The following is a 22,973-nucleotide window of genomic DNA, read 5'->3' as shown; positions in this document are numbered from 1 at the left end:
ATTCTATATCAAAATTGGAACCTTTTGGTTACAAAACATTTTGGATTTCGTTGGTTGCGGCCAAATTTGTCCTAAAGCTTTTAGGTCTGAAAATTGTACAAAATCATCATATTTTGACAAAATGTCCAAAAATGGGCCCAGTTTGGAGCATATTATGCACTTTTATGAAAAGAACTGATTTATTCAGCATCTAGGTTTTTGAAATAGACCCATTTACGAACTAAATTGTGAACTTTTTGGTGTTTTATGATTAAGTTATATTTTAGGCCAGTTTTGGCGATAAGTCAACACATTATTTATAATTAAGTAATAGTATCCAAGAAAATAAATGAATTTACTGTGGTCAGGTTTGTGATTTTATCTGGTACATGTAGGTTGTTGATTTCCGCTTGATGTATTTCGCACATTGGTTATTTTCAACAAAATATTCCAATCATTAATAAAAATCATAACGATAACTTTAAATATGATTTTTGTCAATGATTAAAATTATTGGTTCTAACTAAGGGGGCTCGTGGGTATAAATCACTTTTTTTTTCAATATAGGATTTCGCTAATTTTTTATATAAATGAACTTTATCATATATATACTTTTAAATAGAAAAATGAAATAAAAAAAATAGTGTCACCGTTCATTTAAGCTCACAATCTGCCTCCGAAAGAAGCATACATTTTTGTTAATGTCCTTTTTTTCTGTTGAACTAATAGGAGAAATAGAGGTAATATAAAAAAAATACAGAAATCGCTTAAATTTTACAATTATTTAGTTATATACAGCTTATTTGAAAACAATATGAAACTGTTAATCTGGCCAGGGTAAAGTAATTGCAGAAATTTTAAAACCTAAAATAAAGAATTATTTAAATAATATAGTGACTTAATACACTGACCCTATAAATGAAGGGGTGAAAATATTTAAATGATTCCCACTTGCCTCCCCCTTTCTATTGTTTTTTTTTTTTTTTTTTTTTTTTTGGCGAAGCATAAAATATCCTTTTTTACTTCCCTAGCCATCATGTTTCCGCTCTACTCCCACTCATTTCCAGGCTTCGATTCCAGTATTCCATTAAACATAAATACCATAATGGAGAGCTTAGTCGGTTTTCAAATTGAGGGGTGTAATGTGAGAATCGTCGGCATCGGTCAAAGGAAAATTTCGAAAATCCGGGTTACAAACTAAAACCGAGGGAAACACACCAACTATAACATGTATAAGAGGGAAACAACGAAACAACTGAAACATTCAAGTGAAACAAAAAACAAACGACAATGCAACACACACAGAAACTAACTATTGTAAGATAACAATTGCCATTTTCCTGACTTGGTACAGGACACTTTAAGAAAAATGATGGGTTGGACCTGGTTTTGTGTCTAGCTTAACTTCGCGCTTTCATGTCAATGTTGAATATAACACTACAATGAAAACATTACATTACAGGAATTCAGTACAAATAAATGCAAGAACATCAGGACAGAGAACTACACATAGTACCTTTCGACATGCTAACCACAGAAAAAAACCGAACACTTAAAACAACATAGCACAGCACAAAAAAAAAAAACCAAAAAAAAAAAACAGCACAACAAAACAACGAACTGTCTTTCACACAACTGGATCAACGCCACAACAAAATTAACATTCAAATTAACAACCCCCTTTTAACTTACATTTCAAAGGGCGAATGACATTTGCGCCGATTTTGAAATTTTTCATTCTTTCATTTGCGCTGATTTCAATTTTTCATTTGCACCAATTTTATAATTTCTGCTCATTGGCACTTATACCACATCTTCTCATATATATTCCCCTGTATTTACCTATAATTTACCTGTAAAAAAATCGGCGCAAATGCAAAACGCTGATTTCAAAATACCGTTTATAGCTTACCTTGTGGATTTCATTTGCTAATTTCAGAAAACACATAGTGTGGTCTTTTGATGATATATTTCTGTGGCTAGTTTATGCCTTTAAGGTCTCTGGATCATTTATGATTACAGAATATGTAATGGTTGCTGTTAGGCCGTGAAATATATAATAAAGTAGTATATCTATCTGTCTAGCATTGAGTTGAGCCGTCGTCATACTTCTTGTTCTATCATTCTTATGTCAGATTTCTTGGGTTTATATAAACCTCGTCAATCAAATATAACTGCTGATATAAGGATAACCCCATCTGCTCAGGAGAATGACCGAGTAATATTTTTAATATCAATGCAGAATTCTAATGAAGTATGTCAGACCTTTATTTCTACAATTAGTACTCATAAGATAATTATTTCATGTTGATGTCTTGCAAAAATTTTGAGGTTCGAGGACCAAATTAAAGTCGCAAAAAATGTAGTTTCAGGAAATATACAAGTGTCGTCAATACAGAATGTTATAATGGTTAGGTAAGTTTAGAAAGGTCAATGACCAATCACAGCTGACAGGAAATTCCGATCTTCCTCACTTTGAAAGGAATTTAAATATCACAATTGCCAGAAGCACTGTATACCCAGTGGCGGATCCAGAACTTTTCATAAGGGGGCGGGAGGCGCTGACTAACCTAAGGGGGGCCCGCTCCAGTCATGCATCATGCTTCAGTGATTCCCTATATAATCAACCGAATTTTCCCAGCTCCCCCCCCCCCCATTTGATCCGCCTATGATACCTCCAACCAGAATATCTACAAAAATTCGGCTTGTTGCCAATTCAAAACAAAACATTTTTTATTAAGCAATCAATGTGTGTGTGCGCATGCGCGAAGGAAACATCTCCCTTGAAGAGCTCCGAGAAAAATTGCATCAAAAACAGATTTTGAAGTGTAACAAAACCACAAAACTCATCAGACCTTACATATTTATAATTTATATATATTTATTCGTTTGAAAATTCCAACGATGTTCTTTTAAACGTAAAAACACAGTGGGGTTGGTTGCCAGGTAATCGTAAACAAAACAAAAGATGGCGGCAATCTTGAAAATCGTAATCGTCTCTATATGTTTATCAGTCTTCAAAATTAATGAATTGAACTCTCAACATTCCTATCCATTTGTGAGATATTCCTTACGAACACAATGTTCAACACTTATGATCAGCTATGTCCTCAAACAAAACTCCAATCTAAATCATGGTATTGAAATGTTACCTAAATCACCGTCTTCTGCGTGGACAAACTTTACACTTATATGTATCCTACTTGCGGGAGATGTCCAATTAAACCCAGGCCCGTCTATATATCCATGTGGATATTGTGAAGTGCCAGTTACTTGGGAACACAAACATGCAATATGTTGTGATGAGTGTAGCATTTGGTATCACTCAGACTGTCTGGAACTTAGTGCCTCTAAACTATGTAACATACAAAATATTAATGTGTCTTGGATATGCTGTAAATGTAGTACCCAAAATGTGGGGAGCTTCACATACCATTCTTATGAACTAGAAACATCAAATCAATTTAGCATACTCAGTTCAGTATCATCATTACTGTCCACAGACTCTATGTCAACAATACCATCAATTGACTCTTCATTCAGTCCATCAGTATTTAGTAGTCCAAAACCAAGAATACTTAGTAGCACATCTGAAGAATCACCATCAAGAGCCTCAAAATCAAAATCAATCAGTGGCCTAGAACATAAACAACAAAACCTCAGAATCCTTATGATAAACTGTCAAAGCATCAGAAATAAACAATCAGAACTAAACGAAAGCGTTGAATACATAAAACCTGATGTCATCATAGGGTGCGAATCTTGGTTAGCAAACGAACACCGAACTGCAGAAATCTTTCCAAACGGGTACAACAAAAATGTTTTTCGCAAGGACAGAAATAAAAACGGGGGGGGGGGGGGGGGGGTGTATTCATTGCAGTCCATGATAAATTCACTACTTCCGCAGTTGAAAACAGTGAAAACGATTGTGAACTACAATGGGCAGAAATACAAACAAAGACCAAATCAGTCATAATTGGTTCCTACTACCGTCCACCAAATGCAAGCATAGACGCACTGCATAACCTCAAAACATCAGTACTAAATGTGAGTGAAAACAGCAAAGATAAACCTATTATACTTGCAGGAGACTTTAATCTTCCGCATATTGACTGGAACAACAACACAGTCAAAACTGGAAAAGCACAAGTAAAACATCACCAAGAACTACTTGAATTTATTGAAGAGTTTGGTATGGAACAACTACAACTAAAACCAAGCCGGGAAAACAACATCCTTGACCTATTTCTCACAAACCATCCAAGTCTTGTAAAGTCACACTACCTAGAATATCAGACCACAACATGATTGTTCTTGATACTGACCTAAAACCGCAGTATAATAAACCAAAACCAAGAGAAATATATGTTTATAAGAAAGCAAAATGGGAGGAGATCAAAGCTGACATTATAAAATTTGGCGCTGACATCATCAATAGTAACACCTCTGTTGAAGATAAGTGGACCAACCTTAAAAACGGTATAGAAACAACACTCAACCTTAATGTACCAATGGAAAATAACAAATAAGAGACATAGTCTACCTTGGCTATCAAACAGCGTAAAAAAGAAAATTAGGAGAAAACACAAACTATTTCAGAAAGCTAAACACACAGGAAAGCCAGACGACTGGGCAAAATTCAAACAACATAAAAGAGCTACACAAAAAGCTGTACGACAAGCTCACTGGCAGTATGTCAACACAATCCTAGATGCAGCTTTGGCGGAAGGCAATAGTAAACCTTTTTGGCGATACATAAAGTCCAAACGTACTGACAATATAGGTGTAGCTGGAATTAAAAAAAATGGAATTTTACATCAGGACAGCAAATCCAAGGCAGAATTACTAAACGACCAATTTAAGTCGGTCTTCACCAAGGAAAACGCATCAGATCAACTACCACAGACCCATGAATCAAAATACCCAAGTATGAAAAACATCAACATCGAAGTACAAGGAGTAGAAAAACTATTGAGAAACTTAAACATCAGCAAAGCTAGTGGACCAGACGGCATCGCAAATAAAGTATTAAAACTGTGCTCAATTGAATTAGCACCAGTAATGAGTCACATATTCCAGCTCAGTCTAGACGCAGGTACTCTTCCATCTGACTGGAGAAACGCTAACATCAGTCCAATATTTAAAAAAGGAGATAGACATACAGCGGCAAATTACCGACCTGTATCACTTACCTGTGTTTGCTGCAAACTCCTTGAACACATAGTTTGCAAGCACATCCTGAAACACCTGGAAGCACACAATATACTTACCTCACTTCAACATGGTTTCCGTAGTGGCCATTCCTGCGAAAGTCAACTTCTAATTACTATGCATGACATCATGAAATCCTTTGATGCCAAGAAGCAAATTGATTTAACCATACTGGACTTTAGTAAGGCATTTGACACTGTGCCTCATCGAAAACTCCTACACAAATTAAAGAACTATGGAATTGATGGTAATACAAATGCATGGATTAAATCATTCCTAATGCAACGCCAACAGCGAGTTATCGTCGAAGGAGAATTTTCTTCATCTTGTTCCGTCGACTCAGGGGTGCCCCAAGGAACTGTCCTCGGTCCCCTTCTTTTTCTATGTCATATTAATGACTTGCCGCTACATGTATGTGTAAAATCACAAGTACGTCTGTTTGCCGACGACTGTCTTCTGTATAATACCATTGAGACACCACAGGACCAACTCCAAATACAGAAAGATCTAGATTCACTTGACAACTGGGCAAAGGACTGGGGTATGCGTTTTAATGCCAGTAAATGCTATGTCATGTCAATTCACCGTAGCAGGTCCCCGCTCACATACAGTTATACACTAAGTAACCACATATTAGAGCAGGTCAATGAAAATCCATACTTAGGTGTAATTATTAGCGATAATTTGAAATGGTCATCACACATAAACAAATTCTGCAACAAAGCCAATTCTACACTTGGATTCATCAGACGGAACCTTAAACACTGCAACAAACATTTTAAGGAAACTGCCTACATCTCGCTAGTTCGATCAGTCTTAGATTACTCAGGCACTGTATGGGACCCATACCTACAAAAAGACATAAACCGCATAGAGAACATACAAAGAAGAGCAGCTAGATTTGTTTTCAAAGACTATAGACGTACTAGTAGTGTCACCTCCATGATGAAAGACCTTGGTTGGAAACCTCTTGTGGAACGAAGACGAGAACAACGACTGGTACTACTGTATAAAATAGTGAACGACCTGGTAGCCATCCCCACTGAACATCACATAGAATTTAATACTAGACCATCCAGAACTTCTAACGTCAAACAAATAAAACTTTTATCAGCAAATACTGACATTTATAAACATTCTTTTTTTCCACAAACTATCATTGATTGGAACTTACTACCAAATGCTGCCGTGAACTGTAAAACTGTGGAAAGTTTTAAGGCAGTTATATCGCGCGACTAGACATCAGTGGCGCACACACATTTCCTGGATAAGTTTTACTCAGTATTTTGAGTTCATTTCCAGTATTATACAGATACAGATACAGATACAGATATAGGAAATTAAAAAGGAATGTAATAGAAAATTTTCTCTTTGAGTCAAGTATTTTGGCTGGTAAAACCTTTTTCAGATCGATCATTGAAGATGTTGGCAATTAACTATAATAGAGCTCAAATGAATAATTATACATTTCATATCATGGATAGTGGTTGTAATGTATGTCTTTATCATTATAGGAAAAACGACCATAAGTCGTAAAAATTTAAGACATACTCATCTCTATATATTTATTTTTAACAATAATCACATAACAACAGATTTTGATTTAAACAAGCAAAAATGCAATATATACATAAAAATGGCACGTGTAAATGAGTTGTTTGTTAAATTAAAAATAACAGTATACATGTGTAACAACAGTTGGTATCATAAGAGGAGTTCTGTATAGAAGTTTTTTTCTTTCAAACAATAAATCAATGAAACCATCATATTGTATAATGTGTACATTGTACCTAACCATTAATTTTCACAAAAAAAGCTGAGGTAAAATAGTTATTATCTCTGGAAAAGTTTCCGTTTAATTAATTTGGTGCAAAATCTTGTGAAATATATTTTCCCCATGAAATACATCATCATTTTACTTACAGGGTAAACTTAATTAATTTTGGTTATTCCTCTTCCTCACTTCTGTATTTAGGAAAAGCTAAAGGAGGAGTGAATGCTTTGCAGTGGCGGAGCCAGGGGGGAGGGTTACGGGAGTTGGAAACCCCCCCTTTTTTGGCCGATCAATGCATTTGAATGGGGACATATACTTGGAATCCCCCTTTGTCCTGAGTTGGGTTCCCCTTTTTTTCAAATGGATGGATCCGCCCCTGCTCTGCATCCCTGAATAACAGTTTTACCTCATAACACTTTAAACATTCAATGTAAAATATTTGAAATATATACTGAAAACAAGTACTTCTTTGGCATATCATCATAGCAGTCTAAAGTAAAAACACAATTACACGAAAACGAAGTGTTTCTATTACTAGCTACAAAATCTCATAATTACACAATTTCAGCTGCATGAATTTCAACAGCATACATTATGTGCACTTGCATTTTAAAAGAATGTTAATTTATAATAGCACCATAAAAAACTAATTTCGTCGACATCAACGAGTATCACATTGGAGAACAATAAATAACAATGACAAACAACGTTTATATTCATAATGCAGAATAGATGCTCAATTTTGAACAAAAGCGATACAAGCTGCATGTTGACGAATTAAAACGACTCGATTTTATTTTTAGAATAGTTCCTCTGTGGTGCTTATTCGAAAAAACATAAGTTATTTTCAGGTTATGTGCTCTTTCATTTCGAATTAAGAAAAAGCAAACATTTTGTTATATTTGTCAATGCAGTTTTGCACAACACCTAAAATTTGGCGAATTTATATACATGTGATAGCTTTTTTTATTGAAAAAAAAAATCCTTTTTTCCAACAAATAGGCATATAGGCATTCATGTTCCTTCATATTGTAGAAAAACAGGTAGAAACAATTTCACTTAAAAAGGTTCTGGTATAATTGTGTCGACCATAAATTATTTATGCCCTATCAGAACGCATGAGCTTCAAAATTTTGAAAGTTTTTGGCAAAAGTTCAGTATTTATTCAAGATATTAATAGTTTTATTCCCAATCCAAAAAAGAGAAAAATTGCAATAATTTATCTACAATTTTCGAATACAAATGACAACAAGTGTCCACAGTTGTCATTAATAAAAATAATTATCAAACAAATTATTCATGTGGCCACTAGTTTACATTCAAAGCAAAGAGGTCTGAATAACTGGTCGATATTCGTTAAAATTATTCATTCTGTGTTAAATAAAAGCAAGAAGAAATGGCCATAATTCTTTTATCGTGATCTTGGAACTCTTAATCCTTGTGTAAATATTTAATCTTTAAAACAAACATACATATTCCCTGAATTGAAATTTGAAACAAATATTTGGTCCCACGTCACGTCATACTTTAAATTTACATTAAAGTTAAAATTGATTCTTCAGTTAGACATGATTATCAGGAATTCGGTTGAAATGAAATCGATTAAGACTTAAACACAGCAAGTTCGACAAAGATCAATGGACCATATTTATTTTTTATCATAAGACCATATTACGCAATTCTGTGATTCCCTTTTTACAATGTATGTGAAGAAGACTTAAGGTGGTACCTAACACTACAGGGAGATAACTCTGTAAAATCAGCAGAACGTTTTAATGACGTTGTGTTCATGAGGGAATATTAAGCTTCTCAATGATCAAAATAAGTGTTTGTCAAACTGCTATATAACCAGTGTAATTTTTCTGATTAAACGGTTGGTTCAAATTTTTTGAAATTTAATGTTTTTGTCAAAGGGTTAAATTAAACGAGCCAAATTAATTCTAGTCAAAGTGTTAGGTACCACCTTAAAAGCCAATTTTAAAAATAAATATGACGTCATGTAGTTAACAACCTTAAAGTCATTAGAAAGCAAGATGCATATTGCATGTAACCATCCTTGACTGAAAAATATCTCACACTAAAAATGTTAAACTTGAGCTACTTGTATAAAATCGGTAAACATAAAATATGCATTTTCTCACTATTTAAAAAATCACCTTGGTAAATATATAAATCGTAATATTATTTTTTTTTTCAACGTATTTGACATGAATCCTTTATATATGCAAAAATTAAGCACCATTTATTAATAGAAAACATAAAATATCACAACACCCCCATATGTTTTTACATTGTTTGCGTTCTAGTTTTTGGCTATGAGTATTCTCGGAGAAGGTAAATCAAGAGATGCGTATCGAACGGAAAAAGTAGAACGCTTTACTTTGATCTGCACATATTTTAAGTTGATTTATTCGCAATGCAAGATTAAGATTTTTTTGAAAAATGTAAGAACAACATTTTTCTGTTTGCACAGATGATGGTAATTGTTAAGCTAATAGTGATTACGCTTTCAACTTCAAAAAAATGCAAAGTCATTTAATTAAAATAATAGTGACTTAGCAAGGTCGATATCTGAGTACAATTTTGGGCATTCTTAACAATTATTATTGAAGTAAAGAGATTTTTTGAATTCCTTTTATAATTTTGAAATGATAACTAAACGTTTACGATTTTTCTGTAATTGTATTCACATAACATAAATGAAACAAAAATATGCAAATTAATACATTATGACAGAGTTCTCAAAAAACAAAATTTCTCTGGAGGTCCTTGGTGAATGTCTGCTGATCCTCACTAGGCATATTAACTTATATGTCCAAATCCCAAATGTGTGTCATTCCTTTGAAAACTATGGTGGTCAAAATCTTCGGACCACCACTTTTCAAAAACTCTATATGTACAAAAAATTACATTCGATTGAAATAAATTAAGACCCTGTACCTCGCATCACGCACAAAGATCTGGCAACACTCTATTCTACTCTCTGTTTGAAAGACATTTCGGAATCTTCTGGTTTTGTCGTCATGATAACCCTTAGAAATTTCACTGACTGATGTAATGATTTCGAGAACAACAAGTAGAAGAGATGTTAGCAGGGCTGATATGCATAAAACCATTTTAGTTAAAATATCCAATCGTACTACCGGTACTTATTCATCGTACTAGGACAAGAAGAACAAATCTATCCTTTCGGAAAAAAAGTTAACCTAAGTTGCTTTAGGCATATGGGCCCAGATCCTTAAATGTCAAGCGTGAACACAGGATCTGTATTTTCATCAGATTTCGAAAATTGTACATCAGTTATAACTGTATTTTACAATACCTATGCCGATATCACTTAATGCAACAAACAACATCATCATGTTCTGTCTTCAACTACTATCAATTGATTCCTAAGTTACTCAGAAGACACCGGATTCTTTCAGCAGTAATAATTTAGAAAAGTCAACTAATGAAAGTTTGTTTCTTGAATTTTCATGTCTTTGCTGTTATCAAATTTATACTCACGCTCTGAGGTACAGTACATTGGCTACAGCTACATTCTCGTTTGCAGCATAACTGCTTCAGCCCACGACGGAAATCAAGGCTCAATGTCATATAAATGAAGAACTTATAGAATGAATTACCAATCGCAATCCATAGAAAGTAAAAGTGGACTGTATGTGGATAGTCGGAATGGGATTCAAGGAATGTTCCGGAAATTTGCAACAGTAACCATGGTAACCACGACAAAAAGAAAACTATCGAGACAACAAAGTTCATAAAATAGTTTTTTGGTCGTGTAGCAGTATCAATCAATATGTTTTCAAACATATGCTTCTTTGATCTGAAACGTTCAGTGAAAATATATGAATTTGTAAATATAAGTGCTAGCAATGCTGGACAAAGAACTATAATTCCGGCAGTTGCAAAGTATGGTTTTTGAGGCCCAGGGTCTATTGAGCACATGAAAATTTCATCATAATATGACGCACGCTGAATTTTAGAAAATAATGGCGGACTACAAAAACAAAATGCAGCTAGCCAAGCAAATATTATCCAGCAAAGTGATCGAGTTGTCGACATAGCCGTTTGGTGTCTCTGAGGCTTCCGAATGGCTAAATAATGATCAACACTTATCCATGACAACGAATAAACACCAGCGATGAAAAATATCGCCATTAGATACGCTTCTATATGACAGAACATTTCGTCTTCGTATATCCATGAATTGCTGAATGTACTGTATACGGCAAATGGCGTGATGAAAAGTCCTACGCACAAATCCGCAATGGTCAAGGATCCGAAGTATATTTTGTTTATGTTCCGAAGGCTTTCTGTCCACGCCAATACAAACAATATTAGTGTGTTAGTTAAGATAATGGCAATCGTAAAAAGAATAGTGACAATGCTTTCGATGTTAAAAGCCATCTCACATTTACAATGTGTTAGCTAAGTCACGAACGCCATGTTTGAACAGAATTACGGAAATTCATATATCCGGGGTTTTTTACGTTAAATATTTAAATGAATATTCTCTTGTCGTTACATATCACCATTTATAATAAAATCCAAGAGTCGATTGTTTTTCCGTAATTTTATTTACATTACAGGTTTAAAATCAGTCCAATATCCATTTATATGAAGCTGTTTTGCTTAAAATAACATTTCAACGTTATAAATTGTGTCTTAATCCCTCATATCGAAGCATGATTACTCGGTAATCAGACAGATAAACCAATGTCATTTGCATATTTTCTATATTGTGTCAACTTCATTCTGAAGAAGGTTGGCGTGATCACTAAGTCTTTGTATCTGAAATGAATAACACAGAAATATTGCGAGACATTTTCTACAATATTGCAACTTATTCTATGTTTTTATGGTAATCATATTTGTTAATATTAAATGAACTCAATGATATATAGTTTAGACCTTTTTACTTACTCAGAGTCTGTATATCTTCTGAATTACAATTAAATCAATTTTGTATATAAAACCGTTACATTTATCAAATTTGTCAAATAAAAAGTAATATAACATGTAGTTAGTAAAATATTTTTTATTGGAGAGGGGGACATGTTAGTAAGAAGCTTGTATATATATAACTAAACTTGTTCAACTTGCTCTTAAGGAAGAGCAATTGCATTTACGACATCATAAAGAACGGAAAGTCATAAAACTGTTATTTTGCCATTGAATTTACTAAAATCATAAAAATTGCGAACAAACCATTTCGCCAGTTTGCCTTTTAGAAAGTGACAACAACTCTATGTCAACATTCGACTATAGTATTTGTTTAAGTTGGTACCGTACCATTAATGCAATTTTAAGATAAAGGACCATACGTACGTTTTCTTTGGTGACTAGAATATAGCTGATATTTCAATGCTCCATCGTGTGCAATTCATTAGCTTACGACAACAGCTACGAATCGTTATCAACCAAGACATATTGCTCCCATTAGAACAAAATGCAATTTCAGAATTGTTTCGCAAACAATACACCAGAAGCAATTTTCCACATAGATTTCTCTGAGTGACATATAAGATATTTCCATTAATACGAATGCAATTTGTCGTAACTGTAGCCATTTTAAAGCTAATTTCCCTAAAGGAAACTCAGACAAACAGTTCCAATCGATCATGTTAAATTTGTGTCTCTTAATGCGATGAAACCCAATACATTAGCAATGTCTTATATCTGCCAGTTCACATAACGAACAATTTAAACGTTTATATCATTCGTGATTAGCCATTAGTACGTCTGTGGCTTAATCTGGACGTGACATGGTTCCTCGGCATTAACATGGAGTTTATGGGTCTCTGGACACATATATGAAATAGCATAGGTGTCATGATTGCATGCGAAAGGGGATGGATTAAATCAAATGTACAATTTTGTTCTACAATAACTTCCGCATTTCCGTAAGTGGTTTGCTAGATATTAGAAGATGAGTTCCAATGAAACAGCTCTATCCAAGTCACAATGTGTGAAAAGTAAACAATTAAAGGTCAAACTACGGCCAACACGGCACCTTAGGCCACACCTAACAGCAAGCTATAAATGGATAAAAACGTTTGAACTCTTCTTAAATCTATTTGACAATCTTGCCACACCTTCTTATCTTAATATTAAAATATAATGAATGCTTCAGGTCGTAACTCTTTAATATGTATGTTATTTAATATGTTATTTAGACTACTATTTATGTTGCAATAACATTGAATATTATTTTTATATTAGAATATAACGAATGCTTGAGGTCGGACTCGCAACGCTATAATATTAATGCTATTTTGACTATTTCATATTTAGGTAGCAATAAAACTGGATATGGCAAGACTTCATTAATCATATTGATGGTAGACGCGAAATATCGTAAGTAAACCGTTTCATCATAAAACATCAAACATAAGATAATTAATTTGGCTGTTATACAATTACATTTCTGTGTGCTTCTTTTTTATAATTGCTTTTGATACGATCTAATATATTATTAAGAATAAGAATAAGAATAAGAATATTTTATTTCCAATTAAAGGGCCCTATAAAGAGCTTTCATGACATTACATACAAGTACGTAAGATTAGACATAAAATATTATTAATACAATATGTTAAAGACATAGTATTTCAATCGGTTTAATTGAGGGTTGGAGCTGGCATGTCAGTAACTGCTAGTGGTCCTTTGTTAATTCATGTACACAACATTGTCATTGTCATTTTTGGTTGCTTAACGTCCAGTGGCAAATATGTAAAGCCTGTTCAGGACAAGGACATATTTTGATCCGTCTCACCTATTCCAAACTAAGAGACAAATTGAAAGAGTTAGTATTGCTTTGCTTTATAAAAAAGAATGGCCAACGTAGATACAAGTATCTTGTCTTAGGGACGGATAAATCCTACTTTGTAAAGGACCACTCTGATTCAAACAAAAAATTCTCTGAAACTGATATTATCAAGATGCTTGATTTCTTGATTGACAACATATTTGTTACGTTCGGAGGACGTGTTTTTCAACAGACTGTCGGCATTCCAATGGGAACAATCTGTGCCCCTCTACTTCCCGACTTGTTTCTTTATTATTATGAGGCTGACTTCATGCAGGAACTTCTTAGGAAGAAAGATAAGAAGTTAGCAATATCCTTTAACTCTACTTTCCGCTATATAGATGATGTGCTTTCACTAAATAATTCAAAATTTGGTATCTATGTGGAACGCATCTATCCCATCGAGCTAGAGATAAAGGATACCACAGATACAGTTAAGTCGGCCTCATATCTTGACTTACATCTAGAAAGTGACAATCAGGGTCGGTTGAAAATAAAACTTTACGACAAAAGCTTTCCAATTGTGAACTTTCCATTTCTAAGTAGCAACATTCCAGCAGCACCTGCATACGGGGTATATCTCTCCCAATTGATACGATATCCCCGTGCTTGCATTTCCTATCATGATTTTCTTAATAGATGGTTGCTGCTCACAAGGAAGCTATTAACCAAGAGTTTCAAATGGTGAAGTTGAAATCATCTCTTCGTAAATTTTACGGACGCCATCACGAGTTGGTTGACCGTTATGGAATAACCGTGTCACAAATGATATAGGATATGTTCCTTACGTCTAAACTACAATCCCCCTCCCTTTCATGAATGTGACCTACCGAATTAGACTATCTATTTTGCTCACAGGGAAGCTATCAAACCAAGAGTTTCAAATGGTGAAGTTGAAGTCATCCCTTCGTAAATTTTACGGACGCCATCACGAGTTGGTTGACCGTTATGGAATAACCGTTTCACAAATGATATCGGATATGTTCCTTACGTCGTAACTACAATCCCCCTCCCTTTTATGAATGTGACCTACCGAATTAGACTATCTATTTACCGGATTTGTTATCACATAAGCAACACATGTGGAGCAGGATCTGCTTACCCTTCGGGAGCACCTGAGATCACCCCTAATTTTTTTGGGGGGTCGTGTTGTTTATTCTTTAGTTTTCTATGTTGTGTCATGTGTGCTGTTTTTTGTTTGTCTTTTTCATTTTTAGCCATGGCGTTGTCAGTTTGTTTTAGATTTATGAGTTTGACTGATCCTTTGGTATCTTTCGTCCCTCTTTTGCATTTGTAGTAATAGGGTTGTGAATAAGGAAACGATTGACTGAAATAAGTCTACCACTTTGCATTGCACATGTAAACCTAAATCGTGTTATTTCGCATAGTGCATTTTAAAGCTGTATGAAATCTACTCCGAGGTACAGTCGCCGATATAAGAGAGTTAGACAGATGGGTGTTTATATCAGTTTTAGTTTTCAGTTCATTAAATTGAGAATGGAAATGGGGAATGTGTCAAAGCGACAACAACCCGACCATAGAGCAGACAAGTTCTATATGAATACGGCGTAACTACCAACCTGATACTAGTATTGTATTTCTTGTTTCTATGTGTGATTTTATACATAGTCACTTTCAAAACCATTGTTTTAATCTGCGTTCTTTGCTCTTTTTTGTTTATTTTACTGATAAAGGTAAGAAGGAAACAATAAACTAAAGCAATCAATAAATTAAAAAAAAATGATGATATTTTTTTTTTTCATTTTTCAATTACAGTTAAGAGTCGAGTTTATACTCTAACATTTATTACTGCTAAATTTTCTAAAAATAATTCATTTGTACATAACTTTATCAATCAAAATTCTCGGCATATTTATACTCCTTCCCAAATAATTAATTACGGAATCAACTTATATGACATTCAATGACGGAAATAGATCAATACAATTCTTTTATCGTGGAGCTCAAATCTGTTTTAGATGTGTATTGTATGAATCTGATCAGCAATTTCGCTGTTAATGTTGTGAAACTCTCTCAATCCTCATGTCACAAAGAAATAAAACGACAGATCAATATCACTATTGTTGATCATTGTTAATACGTATAATGAATAAGCCACAGTTCGCAATAAAAATACAAAAAACTGTAATATGTGACAAATTCTGATATAAAAATATCTTAATATGATTGGGTTTTTTAGTTTTGTTGTATATTGTCAAACTAAGATATTTTCATTACAGATCATCTAAGTAAACACCAAATGTCAGTAGTAAAAACCAAAAAAGTGAAAATTAAAAAAAAAAAACTTAGTTTAGTTTAAACAGATAGGGAAACAAGTTATTTCAACGTATAGTACTCCCTCTCCAATTTGCGGGAATCCAAATCTCCAAATCTACAGGGGGGTCTTTTACGTGCAAGAGATATTGCTCTCTCTTTTAACACGGGTCAGCCATTTATCGCCCCCTTCCGACGGACTATCGTCGTTTTTTTCAAGACCATTCCCGCAAATGGTGTCAAGGGAGAACCGAAAATTACGTTCCTGAAAAATTCTCCCTGGAACGGGGATCGAACCAGGAACCTTGGTGGTTGTAGTCCGATCTTTGTATGACGCAGTTTACTGGTTCGTGTAAACTTTGCGTATTATTCATGGTCGTACGATGACTAAAACAATAGGAATGGCTATGACGAAGCTTGTTTATGTTTATCTTACAAGAGTAATATTCTATATATAAATAATGATGCATTGAGAAATTCGTATACTTTAATTCGCAATTCAAAGGTGTTTACCCTCAAACGGGACGAGTGTTCTGTTTTGCGTTTCAGGTTGGCTTTCTTCAAATTTTCTTTTCGGCAGTAGCTGCATGTATGGAGCTTAACACAAACGTATTAAATTAATTGTCTTACTAGTACTTCAGACAGGATCCGAAACTGCAGATGAGAAAACTTTTAACCTCCCTTTATTCTTATTAATTTATACATAACTCTGTGGGAAAGTATATATCAAAAGGAAGATGTGGTATGATTGACAATGAGACAACTCTCCACAAGAGAGCAATGACACAGAAATTTAAAACAGCTATAGGTCACCGTACGGCTTTCAACAATGAACAAAACCCATACCGCATATTAGTCCACAAATCTTAATTTTAAAGATAGCAGGATATTAAGAAGTGCTTATTATCTTACCCTCCTAATTCTCGTCATATTCTGCTTTTAAATATGCACTCTTAATGCATGTAAAGCAAGACTTTGGTTATCTTGCTTTCTTTGTTTGTATATTACATACAATTGTAATGGGGATAACGTCTGACCATTTAAATATAATATACATAGGTAAAAATACGCCTATATATATTGTTTGATGTTGTCAGTGTATCTAACAATTCTTGAATTAACGTTTATACAAACAGAGCAAGCAAGCTAACCAAAGTCTTACTCTACAAGCATTATGAATTTAGCTGTAAATGTAAATAAACCACTGACAGTTCAACTACTCCTCTCAATCATTTGAAATATTCTTCAAGCTTAAAAGCCTTGCCAATATGCCATGGAATATTAATATAACTTATTAACAAAGTAAAGTTGTTAGCTCTCATATAATCGATGTGAAATTGATTACAATGAAAGACAAAGCTAGATTCTGTTAGCATACTTATTTACGTATGTTAATAATCCTTCTGTTGAGCCTTAAGTTAACAGATTTGTTTCTATGTAAATTAATCTATTTGATCTGCAGATGTATACTGTTTCAAATAACAAGAATAACCACTATAAGAATGAATGAAAATAAAAGAGAAGAAACCTATAGGGAGCAATCTGTAATCATAAGTGCGATAAAACAGACAACGAAATGACCAGTTAGAAAAATGAACAAAAAGGAGAATAATGATAATAAAAAAAACATTAATTTACACACTGTCAGAAAAAGATCACGAACCTTTCAAAAATCACAGATAAACTCATTGCATGTTTTCTGGTAGGTTAATTGGGCAATTCCTGTTTAAGTTAAAGCCCCAGTCACACTGCCACGTTTCATGGGCTACGTTTTACTACGTTTAAAAACCGTAGCGAAACGGGTAAATACGTAACGAAGCGTATCGAAACGTAGTGATCCTTTGTTTACCACGGAACCTGCCCCGTATGTTTTGATAATTTCAACAACAAACGTACCGAAAATTGAATCAAAGTAGAAACCTAGTACAATGTATATACGTATCAAAGACTAACGGAACGTAACAAAACGTGCTTACTACGTATCGAAACGTATCAATGCGTGGTGGAAACGTGGGTCTACACGTACTAATACGTAGAAAAACGTAATAAGAACGTAGCACAAACCTAGTAAACCCTAGCTTTCAAAATAACGGGACATGTCCATTCAAAACGTAGTTGAAACGTAGCATTTCATAACGGAATGAAACGTGTCAGTGTGACTGATCTTTACAAAGTGGCACCCGTTGTGTTATTCGGACTTCAAGTCGCAATAGATGAAATGACGTGATTGTGGTTCTAACAGTAGAAACATCTCATCTCAGTAGTAATCTGTGACACTGATAATTCATAAGGGTCAACACTCTAGATTTCTGTATTGTATCCAATATAAAATAAAATCACAAAATGAAACTAAATCAATCAAAATTAAAGGATTCGTACGAATTTGTTCATGAGGAAGAGGGTGGGTGGGGGGGGGGGTCACTAAATGAATCCATTTGAGTAAAGTGAGCGTTTTATTCTAAAGGTAGACATACTCCCAACAAAATGAGGTGTGTCGTTAATGTAAAAGAGAATGTAAAAGAAATACAACAAAATGAGATATGAACAAGAATGTGTCCATAGTACACGGATGCCCCACTCGCACTATCATTTTCTATGTTCAGTGGACCGTGAAATTGGGGTCAAAACTTTAATTTGGAATTTAAATTAGAAAGATCATATCATACGGAACATGTGTACTAAGTTTCAAGTTGATGTTACTTTAACTTCATCAAAAACTACCTTGACCAAAAACTTTAACCTGAACTTCGTACTATCATTTTCTATGTTCGGTGGACCATGAAATTGGGGTTAAAACTATAATTTGGCATTAAAATTAAAAAGATCATATCATGGGGAACATGTGTACTAAGTTTCAAGTTGATTGGACTTCAACTTCTCCAAAAAGTACCTTGACCAAAAACTTTAACCTGAAGCGAACGGACGCACGGACGAACGGACGAACGAACGGAGGCACAGACCAGAAAACATAATGCCCCTCTATTATCGTAGGTGGGGCATAAAAATCGACAGAAAGTTCTAATAACAAGTGGACAATAAAGCTGATATTCAGAAAACAAAGGGATAGCACAAATAGTGTAAAGTGAAAATATCAGGAAACCGAATCAAATGTCTTGTCATACTTAATACACCATAAGTGTGCAAAACTACAGCAGTTTCTGATACGCCCATAGATAAGGTTAATAGCAATTACTGGTGTAGGAAAAAAAACATTATATGATAAACTTTCTTTTTTAATTATTCTCAAAATATAGTATGAAGAATGCATAATATGTACATCAACGTTTTTCTGTTTCACGTATTTATATGTATTGAGGATGGAAAAGACAGAAACATATTAAAGGCATCAATAGGCTCAATAAAAACATACAATCGACAGATAACCAACCGTAGATAAAAATAAATGTTTAGAATCATATGAATGTTAAAACTCCGAGAGATATGAGATAACTTAAAAGTAGAGAACTACGAAATAACGATTGTCAATTATTATATTATAACACTTCAGATTTTTTTCTTCTTAAAACCATGCCCAATTATTTTGATAATTGTTCAAGAAAAAATACACAGTTAAAACAGACATTCTTACCTTGTTTATAGCCATGACTATTTACATCATTTAGATGTACATTTCGCTGTAGCTCTATGTGGGCGTATCTCCTGTCTGCTTCGATTTCGTATTATGATTATTGATCGCTCTCAGAAAATTATACAAATATATTTCAGTACCATTTGACTTATTAACAACATGCTTATGATATCATTTCAATCTTCGTAACATTTCTAGTGTTTGATAATCATGTCTGATTTACAGGAACTTTGTCAATACACGAACCAATATAAAAGTGTTGATTGAAAGTGTGTATGAAATCAATTTTTACACAGCATGTAATTACTGTTCGAAGGAGTACTATCAACAGGTTTAATCAGTCGTGTAATTGTGTTTATGATTGCTTCTTTAATTATAAGACATGCAGGAACTAGCCACTTTGTATTACATGTACGTATGTACGTGTCTCAAACAATAATTATAAATTCATGCTTTAAATGTAAACCAAACGTATTTGAAACGAGAACATTGATTGGAGTACGTCTGTGTGAATATTGTATAATTAACAAAATGATATTTGTAGCATTAATTATTCCAAATACACGCGATATGAAAAGGGGATTTGGTATGTTAGCCAATGACATAACTATCCGACAAAGTCTCATACTTGAAAAAAAATGAAACAATTCAATTGAGGAGACGGGCTTATTCATAAAAAAAAACGATTTAAACGATTTTTAAAAAAAATCGCAAAATAGACCTTTAAATGATTACAATTTACGTTTTATAAAAGGGTGAAATATATATTTTCTGTACTTAGAATTGTGTTTTCAAAATCCATCAATTTTTTGGGGGTGAAACGATATATCAAAGTGGTAAACAGTTCCGTTTCAACAATACGAATATTGTTGGGGGTTCACTGAATATTTTTTTTCTCTAAAACATTGAACTATCATGCACTATGAAAAAAATATGATTGTGTAATAACGGTGCAATTATTTTGTCGTTTTGTCCATTTAAATTGCATATCGAGACTAAGGGAGCTACCATTTGATTTTTATGGGGGGGGGGGGCTAGGATGAAATTGGAAAAAAATAGGCAGGACAGGAGTTTTGAGTAAAAAAAAAAGGCAGGATGAGACACTTGCAAAAAAAAAAAGTCAGGACGACAATTTAGGTAAAAAAAAAGTCAGGATAAACTAAAAAAAAAAGGCAGGACCGAACAGAGTGAAAAATAAAAAGGCAGGACAGAGATTACAGCTAAAAAAAAATGCAGGACAAAATTTTTCATCCTAGCCCCCCCATAAAAATCAAATGGTAGCTCCCTAATTTCTGCTGAAAAAAACACGATGAACAAAATACAATAACATGTTTTTTTAAAACCAAATCACGAGTAGAGAGTTTTGAGAAAAAGCAAAATAATTTCCCAAAAATGAAGAAAAAACACTTACAATTGCTTATTACAATCAACATTGTTTTAGAATACAGTAAAAAAATGGAAGATGCAAATACCAGTATCTATTAGAATGGAATGCTTCTTTTTTGAAATTTTGTATAGGCGTTGAACGAAGCACTTTACGATCAACGCTTATACAACCCTATACAATTACAAAAAGAAGCATTCTATTCTAAGACTTATAGCTACATTTTATGCTATAATCGTAAGATTACAACTATTTTTTTTTTCGTTTGTTTTTCTATGCATTGTTATAACGTTGTCTCGGGAGCACATGCTGTCATTAATGTTATACGAATGATATTGGGAAACAAAATCTAATTTTGGAATGTCTCTCCATTGCTCAAAAACGGTCAGCCAATCTAAAGTTTGGATTCTTATGAAACCAACATGGCACTTCAATATCAAATTTTATTTCTGTATAACACGCATCAGTTTTGACTGTACGTGCTATTCGTTACAATGTGTAAAATCATTACAGAGGGTTGTAAAGGCGGCGGGTATCTGCGCGGAAGAACGCGAAACAAAATTGTCACAATGAACGCACAATTAAAAATTTCTTGCAAGTCGATCTTTTACCGATTTCACGAAACACGGTGAATAACGAACCTTTTTCACGGCTGCACGTGAAATACAAATGGCAAAACACGTTTGCACGAAAATAACCTTTACCACCCTCATTGCATAGAAAAGCTTAAAATAACTCTTAATTTATGAGTGTAGCATAACAGTGTACTCATAAGAATTAAATGAGGTTGTAAAATTGTTAATCGTGCGCAAATTTAAAAAAAAAGTATAAAGTGCATACAAAATGGGATCGCTTATCGCGTACACACCAATACAATTTTAACTGAAAGAAGTCTGATCTAATTTTTCAGTGCATACTATGGAATTGTTTATAAATGCAGCATGATGACTTATTTTCATAATGAGAGAACTTCCTTGTATGATACATGTGATAGGCTTAGTAATAAAACCAGAAGTCGTTTATTTTAAAATGTAGGGGCCTAACATTTAGTATGTTCCCCAACATGATCTTACATTCCTATAGCAAAGAAATTCTACCAAGCTCTTTAATTTGCAAGTTTGTATTACTTTTACTGACTTAAAAAAAATAATTGTGAATTATACGCATTTTTCTGTAGGAAGATTGCTTCAGAAAGGACAGATGCTGCCTCACAAAGAACCTGATTTAGATCAGTGACCATACATGTTCATTTGAAGAAATTGTTTTGACCGGAAACCATTTTAAGCTTTTCAGTAAATGGTATTGAATTTTTATCATCATCTATCATGTCTATAAATCAATGTTTCTCGATTTGTGGTCTCACTATTACTCTAAATTGTGCATTTCGATTTTCTTTTTGATTTACAGGACCATTTTGGATTTTGTTCCATTCTCTCCTAATTTAGACAAATGATATCGGATATATTCCTTAGGCCGTAACTGCAATCCCCTTCCCTTTCATGAATGTTACCTACCGAATTATACTATTTACCTAATTTGTTATCACATAAGCAACACGACGGGTGCCACATGTGGAGCAGGATCTGCTTACCCTTCCGGAGCACCTGAGTTCACCCCTAGTTTTTGGTGGGATTCGTGTTGCTTGTTCTTTAGTTTTATATGTTGTGTACATGTGTACTTTTGTTTGTCTGTTTGTCTTTTTCCTTTTTAGCCATAGCGTTGTCAGTTTGTTGTCGATTTATGAGTTTGACTGTCCCTATATATGGTATCTTTCGTCCCTCTTTTAGATTGGTTAAAATACTGTTCTAGCAAACTAGGCAAACCGCCATTAATTACTCAGTTTTTTTACATCAATATTGTTTTGAGTTTTTTTTTTGCCATTACATTATCACTTTGTGTTCGTCTTATGAGTTTGAATGTATCTTTGGTATTTGTTGCCTCCCTTTTATCA

At 33.8% G+C, this 22,973-nt stretch overlaps 1 protein-coding gene across 1 annotated transcript; it reads right to left on the bottom strand.

Moving 5' to 3' along the window:
• Positions 1-6,746: 6,746 nt before the first annotated feature.
• LOC143063911 (melatonin receptor pdcr-1-like) lies at positions 6,747-19,901 on the bottom strand. The gene is made up of 2 exons (XM_076236357.1): positions 19,639-19,901; positions 6,747-11,758 (listed from the first exon to the last, which is right to left on the bottom strand). The coding sequence occupies exon 2, from the start codon at positions 11,372-11,374 to the stop codon at positions 10,439-10,441; it is 936 nt and encodes a 311-aa protein (XP_076092472.1). The 5' UTR covers positions 11,375-11,758; positions 19,639-19,901; the 3' UTR covers positions 6,747-10,438.
• Positions 19,902-22,973: the final 3,072 nt, after the last annotated feature.

This window comes from Mytilus galloprovincialis, chromosome 2 (assembly GCF_965363235.1).
Source record: "Mytilus galloprovincialis chromosome 2, xbMytGall1.hap1.1, whole genome shotgun sequence".
In the NCBI taxonomy this organism is placed as follows: Eukaryota; Metazoa; Mollusca; class Bivalvia; order Mytilida; family Mytilidae; genus Mytilus; species Mytilus galloprovincialis.
The sequence above is the reverse complement of the archived record's forward strand: the minus strand, read 5'-3'. Positions and strand labels throughout refer to the sequence as shown.